This window comes from Oreochromis niloticus, linkage group LG9, assembly GCF_001858045.2.
Source record: "Oreochromis niloticus isolate F11D_XX linkage group LG9, O_niloticus_UMD_NMBU, whole genome shotgun sequence".
In the NCBI taxonomy this organism is placed as follows: Eukaryota; Metazoa; Chordata; class Actinopteri; order Cichliformes; family Cichlidae; genus Oreochromis; species Oreochromis niloticus.
In genome coordinates, this window is record NC_031974.2 from 26,712,909 (window position 1) to 26,725,736 (window position 12,828).

The following is a 12,828-nucleotide window of genomic DNA, read 5'->3' on the forward strand; positions in this document are numbered from 1 at the left end:
TCCAGTGACAGGTCAGTTCATGTCTACATACTCACTGGCTAAGTTATGGTAGTGAAGGCTCACTGACTCTGTCTTCCACTACTCTCAGACACTGTGTCATATTTTCAGAGGAGCCCAACAAACCACAGATCACTGAGCTGTCCTAACAAATCTCCAGCAATGATGCGACACGTAGGAAGACTGAGTTATAAAGACATGGCAATATTTCAACAAGGTCTTGAATTATGAGGCCCCGTCATATCTTAAACCACATCACCCCGGTACAGCTCTTCACTCTCAGACTAGCTCTTTCTAAAAGTAGAATGGGAGGCAGAGCCTTCAGCTTTCAGGGCTCTGCTCTGAACCAGCTCCCAGTCTGGATTCAGGAGACAGACACCCTCTGTACTTTCAACATTACACTTACAACTTTCCTATTTGATAAAGCATATAGTCAGCCTTGGATCAGGTGACCCTGAACCCTCCCTTAGTTACACTGCAGTAAACCTCTTGTGTGGTTACTTATAGTTACCATTTATGTCTTTATAGTGAGGGTTAATAGTTACTTCCCAACCATTTATTCGTCTTCTATCACTTATTCATCTTCGAGAATGGAGATGTGCATGGCCCGGGAGTCCCTCTGCAAATCTCAACTCTTTGTTACAAACAGTTTTATAAAAGCAACCCCCATTGTAAACCCCATATGGTGTGTCATTAACCTAAGACACTGCGTGTGTGTGTGTGCCTTCCTGCTGGTCATAAAAGGGTCATCTCCTCTACACTCTGAATCTAATATAACCACCACTACAGTCTACAGCTGATATTCCACTGGCCCTTAGACAGACCTATTACCTCTGTCTTCAGTGTCATCGTCCTCTATTCCAATGCCCTCTGCCAGTTCTTTCTGTTTGCGGTAATTCAGCAGGAATTGGCGAATGCTGAGGTCTTCCTGGTCACTGGAGCTCTATCTGGAGCTGGCAGACGTACTGGTCCTGCTACAAGTGGAAGGAAACCACCTCGCTAAAGGAAAAACAAGACAACAATATCAAAATAGGTTTGATCACAATAAAATAAGTCAGTTAATCAAAATCAGTGTGACACAGACGCTGATGTTTTTTGAGAAGAGCCCATTAGTGACATTTAATTCCATATTTTTACCGTGAGGGCTTGTAAAACTGCAAAAACTGCAAACACCTATAGGGCCGCTGTCTAAATATTATTATGAATATCAATTCTACAACAGAAAACGACTCAGCATTTAAACCATCACGATGTATTAAATGTTTCCAAAGATACTGATAATTTGATAACCAGCAAAGTTATTTCTCCTCAAAATGCGCCTGACTAAAAGTGGGATCAACCAGTACATATAATATTCATCCTGCTACATTTAGAAAGTGGCAACAACAGTAACATGAGTAACTCCACCGTGTGTCTATCCGGTCTTTAAGTGATGAAGTGATGAATCCTACTTCTGGGCCCAAACTACTCTGCGTTTAATAAGGCTGTTGTGTTTTTAACATGTTTTAATGCTTTGTAACTTGTTCTATTTAATCTCAACAAGCCCTTACAAAAAGTAAGTGATCACTGTCGGCCTCTCTCAGTTTTTATTACAACTATTCATTTTAAAGCTCAGTTTTTAAAACCTTACCATGTAACTACAGCCCAGGCAATGCAGCAGCACATTAATGACTAACCTCCTATGTGGATGGATTATCTCAGTTGTTCTCTTGACTGAAGTTTGGTCCGTTTACAGCATCCTGCCATGCCACTGCATTTGTCCCTAACCATCAGGAACCCTCACCTTAACTCTTATCCAGTGGAAAAAAGTTCCCGTTCATCACTGCGTTAATGTTATGCTAACATAGCTGTTCGCTAGTCACATAGCACATCACTATATACCAGCTAGCCAAACTTCAGTAACCCTACAAACATCACTGCTGCTTACTTTCCTGTCTTCATGTATGTCAGAAGTGATAGCAGAGCTGTGCCTTTAATTTGTTTTAGAAATCCCTCAGTCAGAACCTGGTATATTATATTTAGATGGAAAATAGCGAGCTAACTCTCAGCTAGCTTCTAACTCCGTTACATTTCAGAAATTCTTTTTTCGTGGATGCTGGGTGTTAAACTTCATTGTTACACCTGGTAGAGCAGCCACACTAATCCATAGCCATAAGGTTACCTTGAGTTAGGAAGATGATGATTGAATGTCCGAGTCCATAGGTTGAGGTGCAAGCACATTTCTCCCATTCTCCACAGAGGGCAGTGGCGCATAGGTGTGACGTCACTAACACTTAAGTTGCATTAGAGTTACACTTGTATGCGCCTTGAAGTAGGCACACATTGCCAGGAATGTGGTTGGAACGGCTGACTAGATAAGGCCTGGTGTCCAAATAATGAAAAGAGCCGAAAATGGGGTTGCGGCTGTGCACGGGTGTGCACTTTAAATGTAGCACTTTTGCTCTGTCTTTCCGTGCCGCCCAAGTGGCTCATGGGAAAGTGACAGGCCCTATGGCAGAGATTGAAGACAGGGGGCAGTGGTTCGAATCCCATGCGGACCATATGTTGGGGAAACATGTTGAAAAAAAAAAATCCCTGGCTCTGAATTCACCTGCTACGCTTGCTTAGAAGCCTACAGGCGAGCCTATAGATGGGCTCTCTCTGCTTTTTTTTTTTTTTTTTTTTTTTACCCCTGTCTCAAATCTCTTTTCCGTCAATCAATATTGGTTGTTATGGTTGCTATGGACCGCCAAACACGCCACACATTGTGGCTTTCTCAATCTCTTCTCATGTCCGAACAAACGCTTCAATTTGCCTTCATTAACACAAATTATACATCAAAACGTAGGTACTTTTCTTGCCTTTCACAAAATGACACTGTCATTATTGTAGGAGTTGCCGTTTTCTCGCAAATGGCCTCGAAGCAACACAGTTGCTCCAAAGTCTATGGAGACTTGAGTGAAAATGACAGCTGAAATTCTGTAACGGAGGCGTTAAAATGATCTGAGGAGAAGTTTTTTTCTTTATTTAGTCTGACCCAGTCCCATCCGCTAATATAGAGGAGGGTTGTTCATGACCTATACTGCAGCCAGACACCAGGCAGCGATAGAGACGTTTGGGCTTCGTTTTTGGGAGCTGGCATGTTTTCTACAGTATTGCTGCCCTCTGCTGTTGCAGTACCTCACAGTCAGTTCAGTCACGTGATGCGTTGTCGCCAAAATGTACAATAAATGAGACTTTTCAAAGAAACTGATTGTAATAGCTTTTCATACATTCTTTGTCTGCTCTTGACCTTACAAACTACACCCATATTATTTGATTAACATTATTTTTGGTAAAATAACCAAGGCAATGACAGGCATAAAGTCCAAAAAACAAATATGAGCATTTAACAGAAAGAAATGGCACTGAGAGCCAGATAAACAGAGCAGGTCCTAAAGCTGTTTTGGACAAACTCAATGGACAAAAACAATTCATCTTAAACCAAAATCTGCAGGGAGTGTCGGGGAGAGCAGCCCCACAACTACAATTCATCTCTACACATCTGTCAGTCAGAGGCAACAGTATCGAACAGCAGTTCGAAAAAAAAAAAAATCAAGTCAAAGGAATGGTGTTGGTATTAAAATAAGAAGGTGTGTACAGAAAATCCTTAGGTTCACCTTTCAGAAGACATGTGCAAATACATCAAACTCTCCATTTCATCTCTTAAAAAAATAAACACAAAAAGTCAAAGCAGCGTTGGTCAGGTTTGATCCTACACTGATCGTGTATTCATTCTCACCCTGCAGCCCACGCTTCCCAATGTCAAGAATATGGTCATTCATACTAATAAGACCTTTAATAAAGTGCTAGTAAGTAATACTGCTGAGCGCTAATTAATGCGTCTCCATGCTGAGCCCACTCCTAACAGTAGAGGCAGCAGAGTGATCACACCAGCTTAAAAGATCGTCATATGACTGGAGAAGCAGCAACCTGGTGGCTCAGATCAGAGGCTTGATTTCCCAGCAGCTTCTATCCAAAATTCTCTTTGCTCTCAGGCACGTGAAGAAACAAAGAAAGGAAACTTTGGAGAACCAAGCCCTCGTCTTACTTATGTATATGATTATATATATATTTATCAACACCTCTGGTTTAATATAGATTACGTACAGAGCACATTTGTGTTCATTACACACAAACAGATTGGGCCGTTTCCTCGTACACAGACATCAGAGGGTATTTGGTGCCGACTCCACAGAACAGCTTTGGTCATTGCTAGTAAAAATGACATTAGTGTAAATATACCCCAAAAGAAAAACAAAGGTAGAAAAACACATTGGTTGCAAGGTTATAGCACACTGGGGACAAACACGTTCTGTGGTCAGAGTGGCAGCAAGGTCTACATATAAGTGTGCATCAGGACTTGGCATCCTAAAGTTATCAGTCTTTCACACTCGTTTCAAAGCATATTTCTTCCTCGCCGTGCTTCATCTGCTAAATGCAGTAGCAAAAGAAAGAGTGTGTTTTTGTGGGGAAAAAGAAGCTGTGGCTCAGTTTGCTGGTATCAACAATTTATGGAGTAAACGACTGACGAGCAGGAAAACGCTAATGGTCTTAGAAAATACAGGGGTCTCTAAGAAAGGAGTGATTGGCTCTGCCATCAGCAACCAACATGTGAATGATTGGTTGATCTGTGAGTGAGCTAAGCTGCAACAGTAAGCACGAGTGAGAACCATAAACTAGAGCTAATGAGGCCAAAATCCGAGCTCCTTTTCAGCTCTGTGGACTATTTATACCTCGTCTCTCCATCTTCCCTTAGTCCATTTGCAGCGTGTGACCTTAACAATAAGTTGCTTTAACAGTAATACAAAAGTTTGGCGATGAGGAATAGAACAGTTTTTTTTTTGCTGGGACCAGCCAAACAAGTCTGAATCAGATATTGAAGTAGTATAAAAGCAAAAGCTTGACACATGTAAGTTCTCAATGTGAACCAAGAGTTCACACTGCACCCCTCAGCTAGACCATACCATGTGTCCTCTGCTTAGCAGCAGGCTTTAGGTCATGTGAATGTCAATAAACAACATTCAGTCTGCTAACGCTCAGTATCACTAAATCACAACACTACTGACACCCAGCAGTGAAAACAAAAATGTGGAGAATTTCTAGACGTTATGAAATGTTAAGACTTGTCACGGTATAAAATACAACCATCAGTAATCATAGTCTGATCAATTTTTAGATAAATCGTGGCACCCAAACACTACAAAATGTACAGCGGTTGAAAGTTAAAGCGTACAAACAAGGCAGGAGCAACCATCGCCCTAAATGTCGGGCATCAAAAGGTAAGGGGTAAAAGCATGACTGTAGGGAGAAAAAAGAAAGAAAAGCCATGATGGAATCCCGATTTTCACATTTTCTGGACATGGTGTAAAATTCCCAATCATTCTGAGATGAGATTATGCATCCTGTTTTTGTATTAAATTTGATCCCTGTGAAAGAACATGTGAAAACAACTGACCTGTGATGAAATCACTGCTGGCATGGGTTACACCTATCATGGGATACGTTTCACTGCTCAAGACAACTGCCTAACGAGTACTAACATTTGTAAAGCTGCGATCATTGTCCTCTTTTTTACATTTTTAATGCCGAGTGATGAATTTCTGCTTAGAGATTGTTTTAGACATTTTGAAACATAACATGGATATGAAGTTGGACATAACATGGATATGAAGTTGGACATGATGGGAGAGCCAACAGCAAACAGCTGGACAAGTAGAATAGGGGATTATTTAGATTGTGTAATTATATATGCATGTATGTATGTTGTGTGTGTGTTAAAATGGAGCTCAGGGGTTGAATGGAGGAGGAGGTGGAGGACGTGGAGGAGGTTCCACTGAATGGGGAGTTGGTGGGTTAGATTGTGATGATGGACCAGTAGAGTTTGCCTGGCTCCAGCCCCAGATTAAGTCTGGGTCATGCATCCTCTTTAGATAAACATAAAAACTGTTCATACCTGGAAGCAGATAGCACAGATGTCATTATACTGCTCCAGCTGTGTATTGCTAGCTGTAGGGAGGCTTTTTATCTTGTGTACAGCATCTCTCCTGAGCAGGAAGCTCTGCCAGCCCAGCTGGGCTCTGAGCCAGACGTTATAGTACGAGTGGACCAAGATGATGGTGCTTCCCATCACACTCCACTCGCCAAATACAGTCTCTGATACACCATAGCACACCACGCACACCGCAACCTGGTGAGGTAACAAATCACTGACAGTGAGGCAGAGACAGTGCTGATGCATTACATGACAGTGTCTGTTTACAGTCAGAACTTAGCAAAGAGTGTGTGTGTGTGTGTGTGTGTGTGTGTGAGACACATAGCAGAAACTCCAGCAATCTGTAGCTCCCATTTACACAATATATGACTTCATCCATGTTCTACACTGGAGCTTTACGAAACTCCTCCACCATGAAGAGAACAACAGATCAACAGAGTGCCAAGCACCTGGCGGTAGAGTGTTTCAGAGTTATTATGGAATTAAAAAACAAGCAAATATACATGTTTAATTATTATTGGGCTGAACTGTTTGGGTAGAGCAAGTTTAAACTATTTAATTTAACGTTTTTGCACACTGCGATGCGGTTGTGTGTTACCTGGAGAGAGGTGAGGATTGAGGAGGAGATGATGATGAGAAGCCAGAAGTCCATGTGGAAGAACTGGCAGATCATATAAGCCATGTACGCTGGAAAGATCAGCAGGAAGAGACAGAGAGAAACTGCACGGAAGTGCTTCCACAAACTCCTACGGGACGGGCAGCAAAACCAGCATATGAGAAAGCAGGCAGGTTGATAGCAGGCTTTGCAAACACACTTTCAGTCAGATTGATGTCAAAAAGACAAACTGCCTGTTTAGGAATGAAGAAAGAAGGACAGTACACCGTAGTATTACTTAATTTATGATGTTAGCATGAGTTGTACTGATGACCATAGATAATGAATTCTGTGATAATTAACTAACTGCCCATAGTTATTAATAGTTGTTTATGATCAGTAAAAATAAAACAAACAGTGGGACACAGAGTTTTCTTAAAAATAAACACATGAAAAAAGTCTTTGGTATATTATCTTAGTTGCCTCTAGATGCTCCCAGGGCTAGGACTATAGGATCAGCTATCTCCAGCATGGACTGCAGGATGGAAGCAGCAACAATAAAGAGGACGATAGAGAGGAGGAAGGCTCTGTGGATGACCTGCAGCTCAATGAGGCCAGTTTGGACAGCAAGGATTAGCAAGGTGATAGCTTCAGTCATCCCCCTGCACAGAGAGGAAACACATTAGAGTTGACACACCACACAATTATATGCCTTGGCTTTGCATTCAAGTTGGAAATCATATACACGTTTATCCAGACTTGACCTTTGGGTATACAATGTCAATATTTTATCCTATTAGACAGTTGTGTGAAATGCAGACATCCTTAAAGAATAGTTCTAGATATGTGTGTTTCCACACAAAGAGAGGTTGAAACAGACTAAACTAACACACACTGTGTGTGTGTGTGTGTGTGTGTGTGTGTGTGCATGTGTGCACGTGTGTGTGCGCGTGAGTACAAAGCTAAAGCACGAAAATGAGTGCGAGTGTTTGCGGATGGCACGTTATCTAAACACGGTGAAACAGCAAAGTCAGAGAAGAAGAACAAGCACCACAGCTAGCTCTGCGAGCCTGCTGCCAGTGTGAAATGACACATTTGTGGGCGCTTCCCATGGTGGCGGCATGAAAAGAAGAAAAGGAGAAAGGATGGATGAGTTGGTGCTTAGCGGTGTTGTGCTAAAAAAATGATCGTCTTCCAAAAACCGATCGCTCGTATTTAAACTGCTATAATAACTTGTTGGTCTATAATATGTGAAAACATATATCAAATGTATCCTTCATGGATGAAATCAAGTCATCTTGAGCCACAAACAACATTCCTATAACAAGGTAGAAGCTGCAATGAGTTTTTGGTAGTGACTTTTATATATGCTTTATTTATCTAGTTCCAAAAATGGGTTGACGTTAAAAAAAGTGTTTGTTAGTTTTTTAAAAAGCGTAATCTGTGCAAGAGGACAGCAGATGTTGCAAGAAATCTAAGAATAGTTGTTTAAAGTTATTTGAAGTGGACAAAGAGGATAAGGCGTTTGTAAACCCTGTTGAGGGAAGTCTATCTAGCAAGATATGTAAAGATATTGGAGATTAAAAACCCCATAGGGAAACATAGGAAATAATTATTTGTCAGGCAATGACTTGTTGGCAGAAGAAGAGTGGTCCTTGGTAGCCATGACAAGAAGGAGGTCCCATAAATCAGGCTGGGCTGTTTGTTGCTGGCAGGTAAAAGAAAAAACAGAGAAAAATCAAAATCAAAATCAGGGGAAGTCCAGGCTGAACAAGGTTCATCCCTCGGAATTTTCACTCCAAGATCCCCTGCCTGGACCTCCCCGAGCAGATGAACATAGAAAGGCAGTTGAGCCGAGGGCTCGAACCTGAGCCTCTATGTTATGAACCTGCTAGCCCACCACATGTCGCCACATGACGGGCGAGCAGAACTGGAATATCCTTCTATTTAAAGAGCGCAAGGTGCACATCGGGCACCCAGCCTTTCGCAGGAGACCACACATTTTTACACTCAAATACTCACCACATTTCACACACTCACACCTGCTTTTTTTCCCTGCCCACCTTTTTCTCCACTTATTTATCAACAACCACTCCTTTTTCATCTCTGCTACCTTGCCTTTATTACATCCTCTTAGCTAGCATCAGTGACCGGAGAGCAACAACAGCAACCCAGTGCTTTTCTCATCATTTCTTTAGTCACGGTCAATTCATTGGCCTCTACGGATTAGCTAAACCAACTTTACAAAACAAGTTTCCCCGAAGAGCCCAGTTGTCATCTTAGCTGCCTAGATTTCAGGACCTAGCTAAGGACGGTAGTTACGGACACAAACACATGTAACTTACCGAAAAAAAGCCTCGGGTCCCTCTGTCACTGTGCTTATTAGGTGCTAATAATTTGATGTAAAAGTGTCGGAGACAGTGTGAAAAAATGAAGGCAGAGTTGGTAGCCTGAAGAGAGAAAGTGCAAGTTGTGGAAGGTGGAGTAATAAGCAGCAAATAGTTGAGGAATGAAGAGCTGACAAGCATGGGTATTTTCCGGTAATAAAAGGTAATAAGAGAGCAGGCGGAGGAGTTGGCAAGAGCAGGAAAAAGGAGAAGCGACTTGGCTTCTCCCCGCCCCCCAAGCAAGGGTCGTGACAGCGAGTCCGTGAGGGGTTCGAACTCGGGCGCTCAGATGCAAAGCGCCACTACGTACGTCTTACGCCAAACGACCAGCCGCAGAAAATATGAAAAAAAGGACATTTATCTTTTGTTCGGCAATACTTGTTTTTTTGTGCAAAGCATGTATGGTGCTCGGTAAAGATGACACGCCGACTCACTTCTTCTTTTTTTGTTTTGTTTGGTTTTGGTTTTTTGTTTGAGAAAGTTTGTTTTCAACTTAGACCATTGTCAGTGACGTCATTCTACGCGACTACCACAGGTAAGGAAATGCCTGAATCTGTAGATCTTTTTTTTTTTTTTGTTGTCTAAAACAGAAAAATCCCGAAACAGTCAGCTCACAAAGTTGCAGGTTGGTGGGAATTTGGCAGAACAGCCAATGACTTAAAGCATTTAGGTGCATATATCTTGCCACAAGACATGTGTGCTAAGCTAGCTAAATTAGTTTCTGTTAGCGAATCAAGTTCAAGCTCCTCACATATCATCATCCAGGGTACAGTCATATGCTGATGAGGAGATCCCATGCAGGCAACATTAAGGCAGTGTAACAAGTTAAATATGCACTGATTTTAAGCTATTTCCTAATATCTAACCATTATGATAAATGTTTGCCTGCAACTGACACAGCCAACACAAATGTCATTGAAAAAACCAAACCTTGTGATAACATGTTTTGTTTTCCTAGAATAGAAGAAGCACATTTTAAAAAGCCAGTAGGAATAAATCTTTGTTGTTACTGCATGATTAGAATGAAGTAACAACAAGTCTGGCTGGAATAAGAAGTGGTAATCTGTGTACTGTGCTAGTGATCTGCATAATTCACCTTAGATGGTCATCTGTTTGGATGGCTGAAGTGGGTTAACGACACAGCTAATTTCATCAGGCTGCTACTGAAACATCTAAAATGATCTGCATCCACAATCCACCAGCTCAACAGCAACATCTGTCAGCTGTGCATCCAACTGGAGGCCTTCGCCTGCTGTGCTCAGGCGCTGGGCCGCGATTTCCGTCCCTTGTTGACGACCTGGCTGTATCCTGTGCTGGAGAAAGCTGGTGAGGAGACGCTGCTGGTCAGCCAGGCGGCGCTGAGCTCCATATGGAACATCAATAAGGTCTGTGGATACGCTTCCCTCAAGGAACTGATCAATGAGAACTCTGACTACCTGCTTAATGACATATCACTCAACCTTCAGAGGCTCAGCCAGCATCCACAGGTAGTTATGAGGTGTTTTTGTTTTTAACCCAAAATGGACACAGAAATAACTGCTGGGGGTTTACCCGATTTCCTCCTTGATCTGCTTAAGCCTGTGCTGCCCTGAGCTTGTACTGTATTTCATTATAATCCTGTCTTGTTGGCCAGGCTCCACCGGTGTTGACAGTTCTGTTGACTCACTCTGACTGCAGCCTGCTGGTCGGGGACATGGTTCAGGATCTGGATCTCAGCTACGAGCGCACAGCTGCTCTTTTCTGCTCCGCGCTGCACGCACTCATGAAGGCACTGGGTAAGATTTCAACAGTGATGTCAGCTTGAGTCTCACGTATACTGGGAGTCAAAGAGGACAAGGAAGAATGTGACTCATTGCATGCTCTGCCACATTTTTTATGTTGCTTAACTTTATGTTTTCTGCAGTGCCTTTCAAAGTTTCTATCAAGGAGTACACTTCAGGATGTATAATTTGCTCGTTATCAAATTATCAGTATCTTTGGAAACATTTAATACATCGTGATGGTTTAATTGCTGAGTGGTTTTCTGTTGTAGAATTAATATTCATAATAATATTCATACAGAAGTTTTACAAGCCCGCACAGTAAAATGTATGAATTAAATGTTACTGATGGCTCTTTCAAAAACATCAGCGTCTGTGTCACACTGATTTTAATCAACTGACTTATTTTATTGTAACCAAACCTATCTCATATTGTTGTCTTGTTTTTCCTTTAGCGAGGTGGTTTCCTTCCACTTGTAGCAGGACCAGTACGTCTGCCAGCTCCAATCAAAGCTCCGGTGACCAGGAAGACCTCAGCATTCGCCAATTCCTGCTGAATTACCGCAAACAGAAAGAACTGGCAGAGGGCATTGGAATAGAGGACGATGACACTGAAGACCGAGGTAATAGGTCTGTCTAAGGGCCAGTGGAATATCAGCTGTAGACTGTAGTGGTGGTTATATTAGATTCAGAGTGTAGAGGAGATGACCCTTTATGACCAGCAGGAAGGCACACACACACGCAGTGTCTTAGTTAATGACACACCATATGGGTTTACAATGGGGGTTGCTTTTATAAAACTGTTTGTAACAAAGAGTTGAGATTTGCAGAGGGACTCCCGGCCATGCACATCTCCATTCTCGAAGATGAATAAGTGATAGAAGACGAATAATGGTTGGGAAGTAACTATTAACCCTCACTAAAAGACATAAATGGTAACTATAAGTAACCACACAAGAGGTTTACTGCAGTGTAACTAAGGGAGGGTTCAGGGTCACCTGATCCAAGGCTGACTATATGCTTTATCAAATAGGAAAGTTGTAAGTGTAATGTTGAAAGTACAGAGGGTGTCTGTCTCCTGAATCCAGACTGGGAGCTGGTTCAGAGCAGAGCCCTGAAAGCTGAAGGCTCTGCCTCCCATTCTACTTTTAGAAAGAGCTAGTCTGAGAGTGAAGAGCTGTACCGGGGTGATGGGTACCTTAATGGTTTAAGATATGACGGGGCCTCATAATTCAAGACCTTGTTGAATATTGCCATGTCTTTATAACTCAGTCTTCCTACGTGTCGCATCATTGCTGGAGATTTGTTAGGACAGCTCAGTGATCTGTGGTTTGTTGGGCTCCTCTGAAAATATGACACAGTGTCTGAGAGTAGTGGAAGACAGAGTCAGTGAGCCTTCACTACCATAACTTAGCCAGTGAGTATGTAGACATGAACTGACCTGTCACTGGAGATACTGTCACAACAGCTAGATATGTAGTTCTTTTACTCCAGGACACCGTCCAGCTGCTGGGAGCAAGCCTGAAGCAGTCAATGACATCTGCTGCAGCAAAACTTGCATTTTGCTAGTGTTTATACTCAAAATCAGTATATAATCAGTCTCAGAAAGCTCTTGTGGTTGTTAGTCAGTCCTACCTTCTCTGTTTCAATGTATATGTGAGAAGGGAATTGCATAAAAAGGTAGATGTGACTTTATAATCTGTAATATCTCAGGTATGAACCAAATCTGGTGGATACCGTGCTGTTGGAGGCAAAGGAGCCAATGAGTAGAGAGCGGTACCCCAAAGTTTAAAGCCACTACAACTAATATTAATTTATTTTACGTGCATTTTCTTGAATATTGACTTGCTTGAATATTGAATTTAACATTAAAACTAGTATAAATATTACTAAGATTGTATGGATTAACTTTTTTTCTTAGGTGCCAGCACAAAAGTTAGGTGCACCCAAATTTTTCATCGCATCGCTTAACCCCACTGTTTTACATGTTTCACTTTATTTAATTGCTGTCATACAGACAATATTGATTTGTAAATGATTAACTAACAAGCTTGTCGACACAAAGTTCTTTATTTG

The 12,828-nt window shown here is 41.9% G+C and overlaps 1 protein-coding gene across 2 annotated transcripts; it reads right to left on the bottom strand.

Moving 5' to 3' along the window:
- Window positions 1-4,292: 4,292 nt before the first annotated feature.
- Window positions 4,293-9,005, bottom strand: LOC109203517 (RING finger protein 145-like). Of its 2 annotated transcripts, none has more exons than XM_025910590.1 (5): window positions 8,951-9,005; window positions 7,089-7,267; window positions 6,609-6,756; window positions 5,972-6,205; window positions 4,293-4,449 (listed from the first exon to the last, which is right to left on the bottom strand). In XM_025910590.1, exons 3-5 carry the CDS (start codon window positions 6,690-6,692, stop codon window positions 4,396-4,398), a joined length of 372 nt encoding a protein of 123 aa, XP_025766375.1. In that variant the 5' UTR covers window positions 6,693-6,756; window positions 7,089-7,267; window positions 8,951-9,005; the 3' UTR covers window positions 4,293-4,395. The 2 variants fall into 2 exon arrangements, with proteins under 2 accessions (XP_025766375.1, XP_025766376.1); XM_025910591.1 differs by having other exon boundaries at window positions 7,204-7,267; window positions 8,951-8,974.
- Between the last annotated feature and the right edge of the window lie 3,823 nt (window positions 9,006-12,828).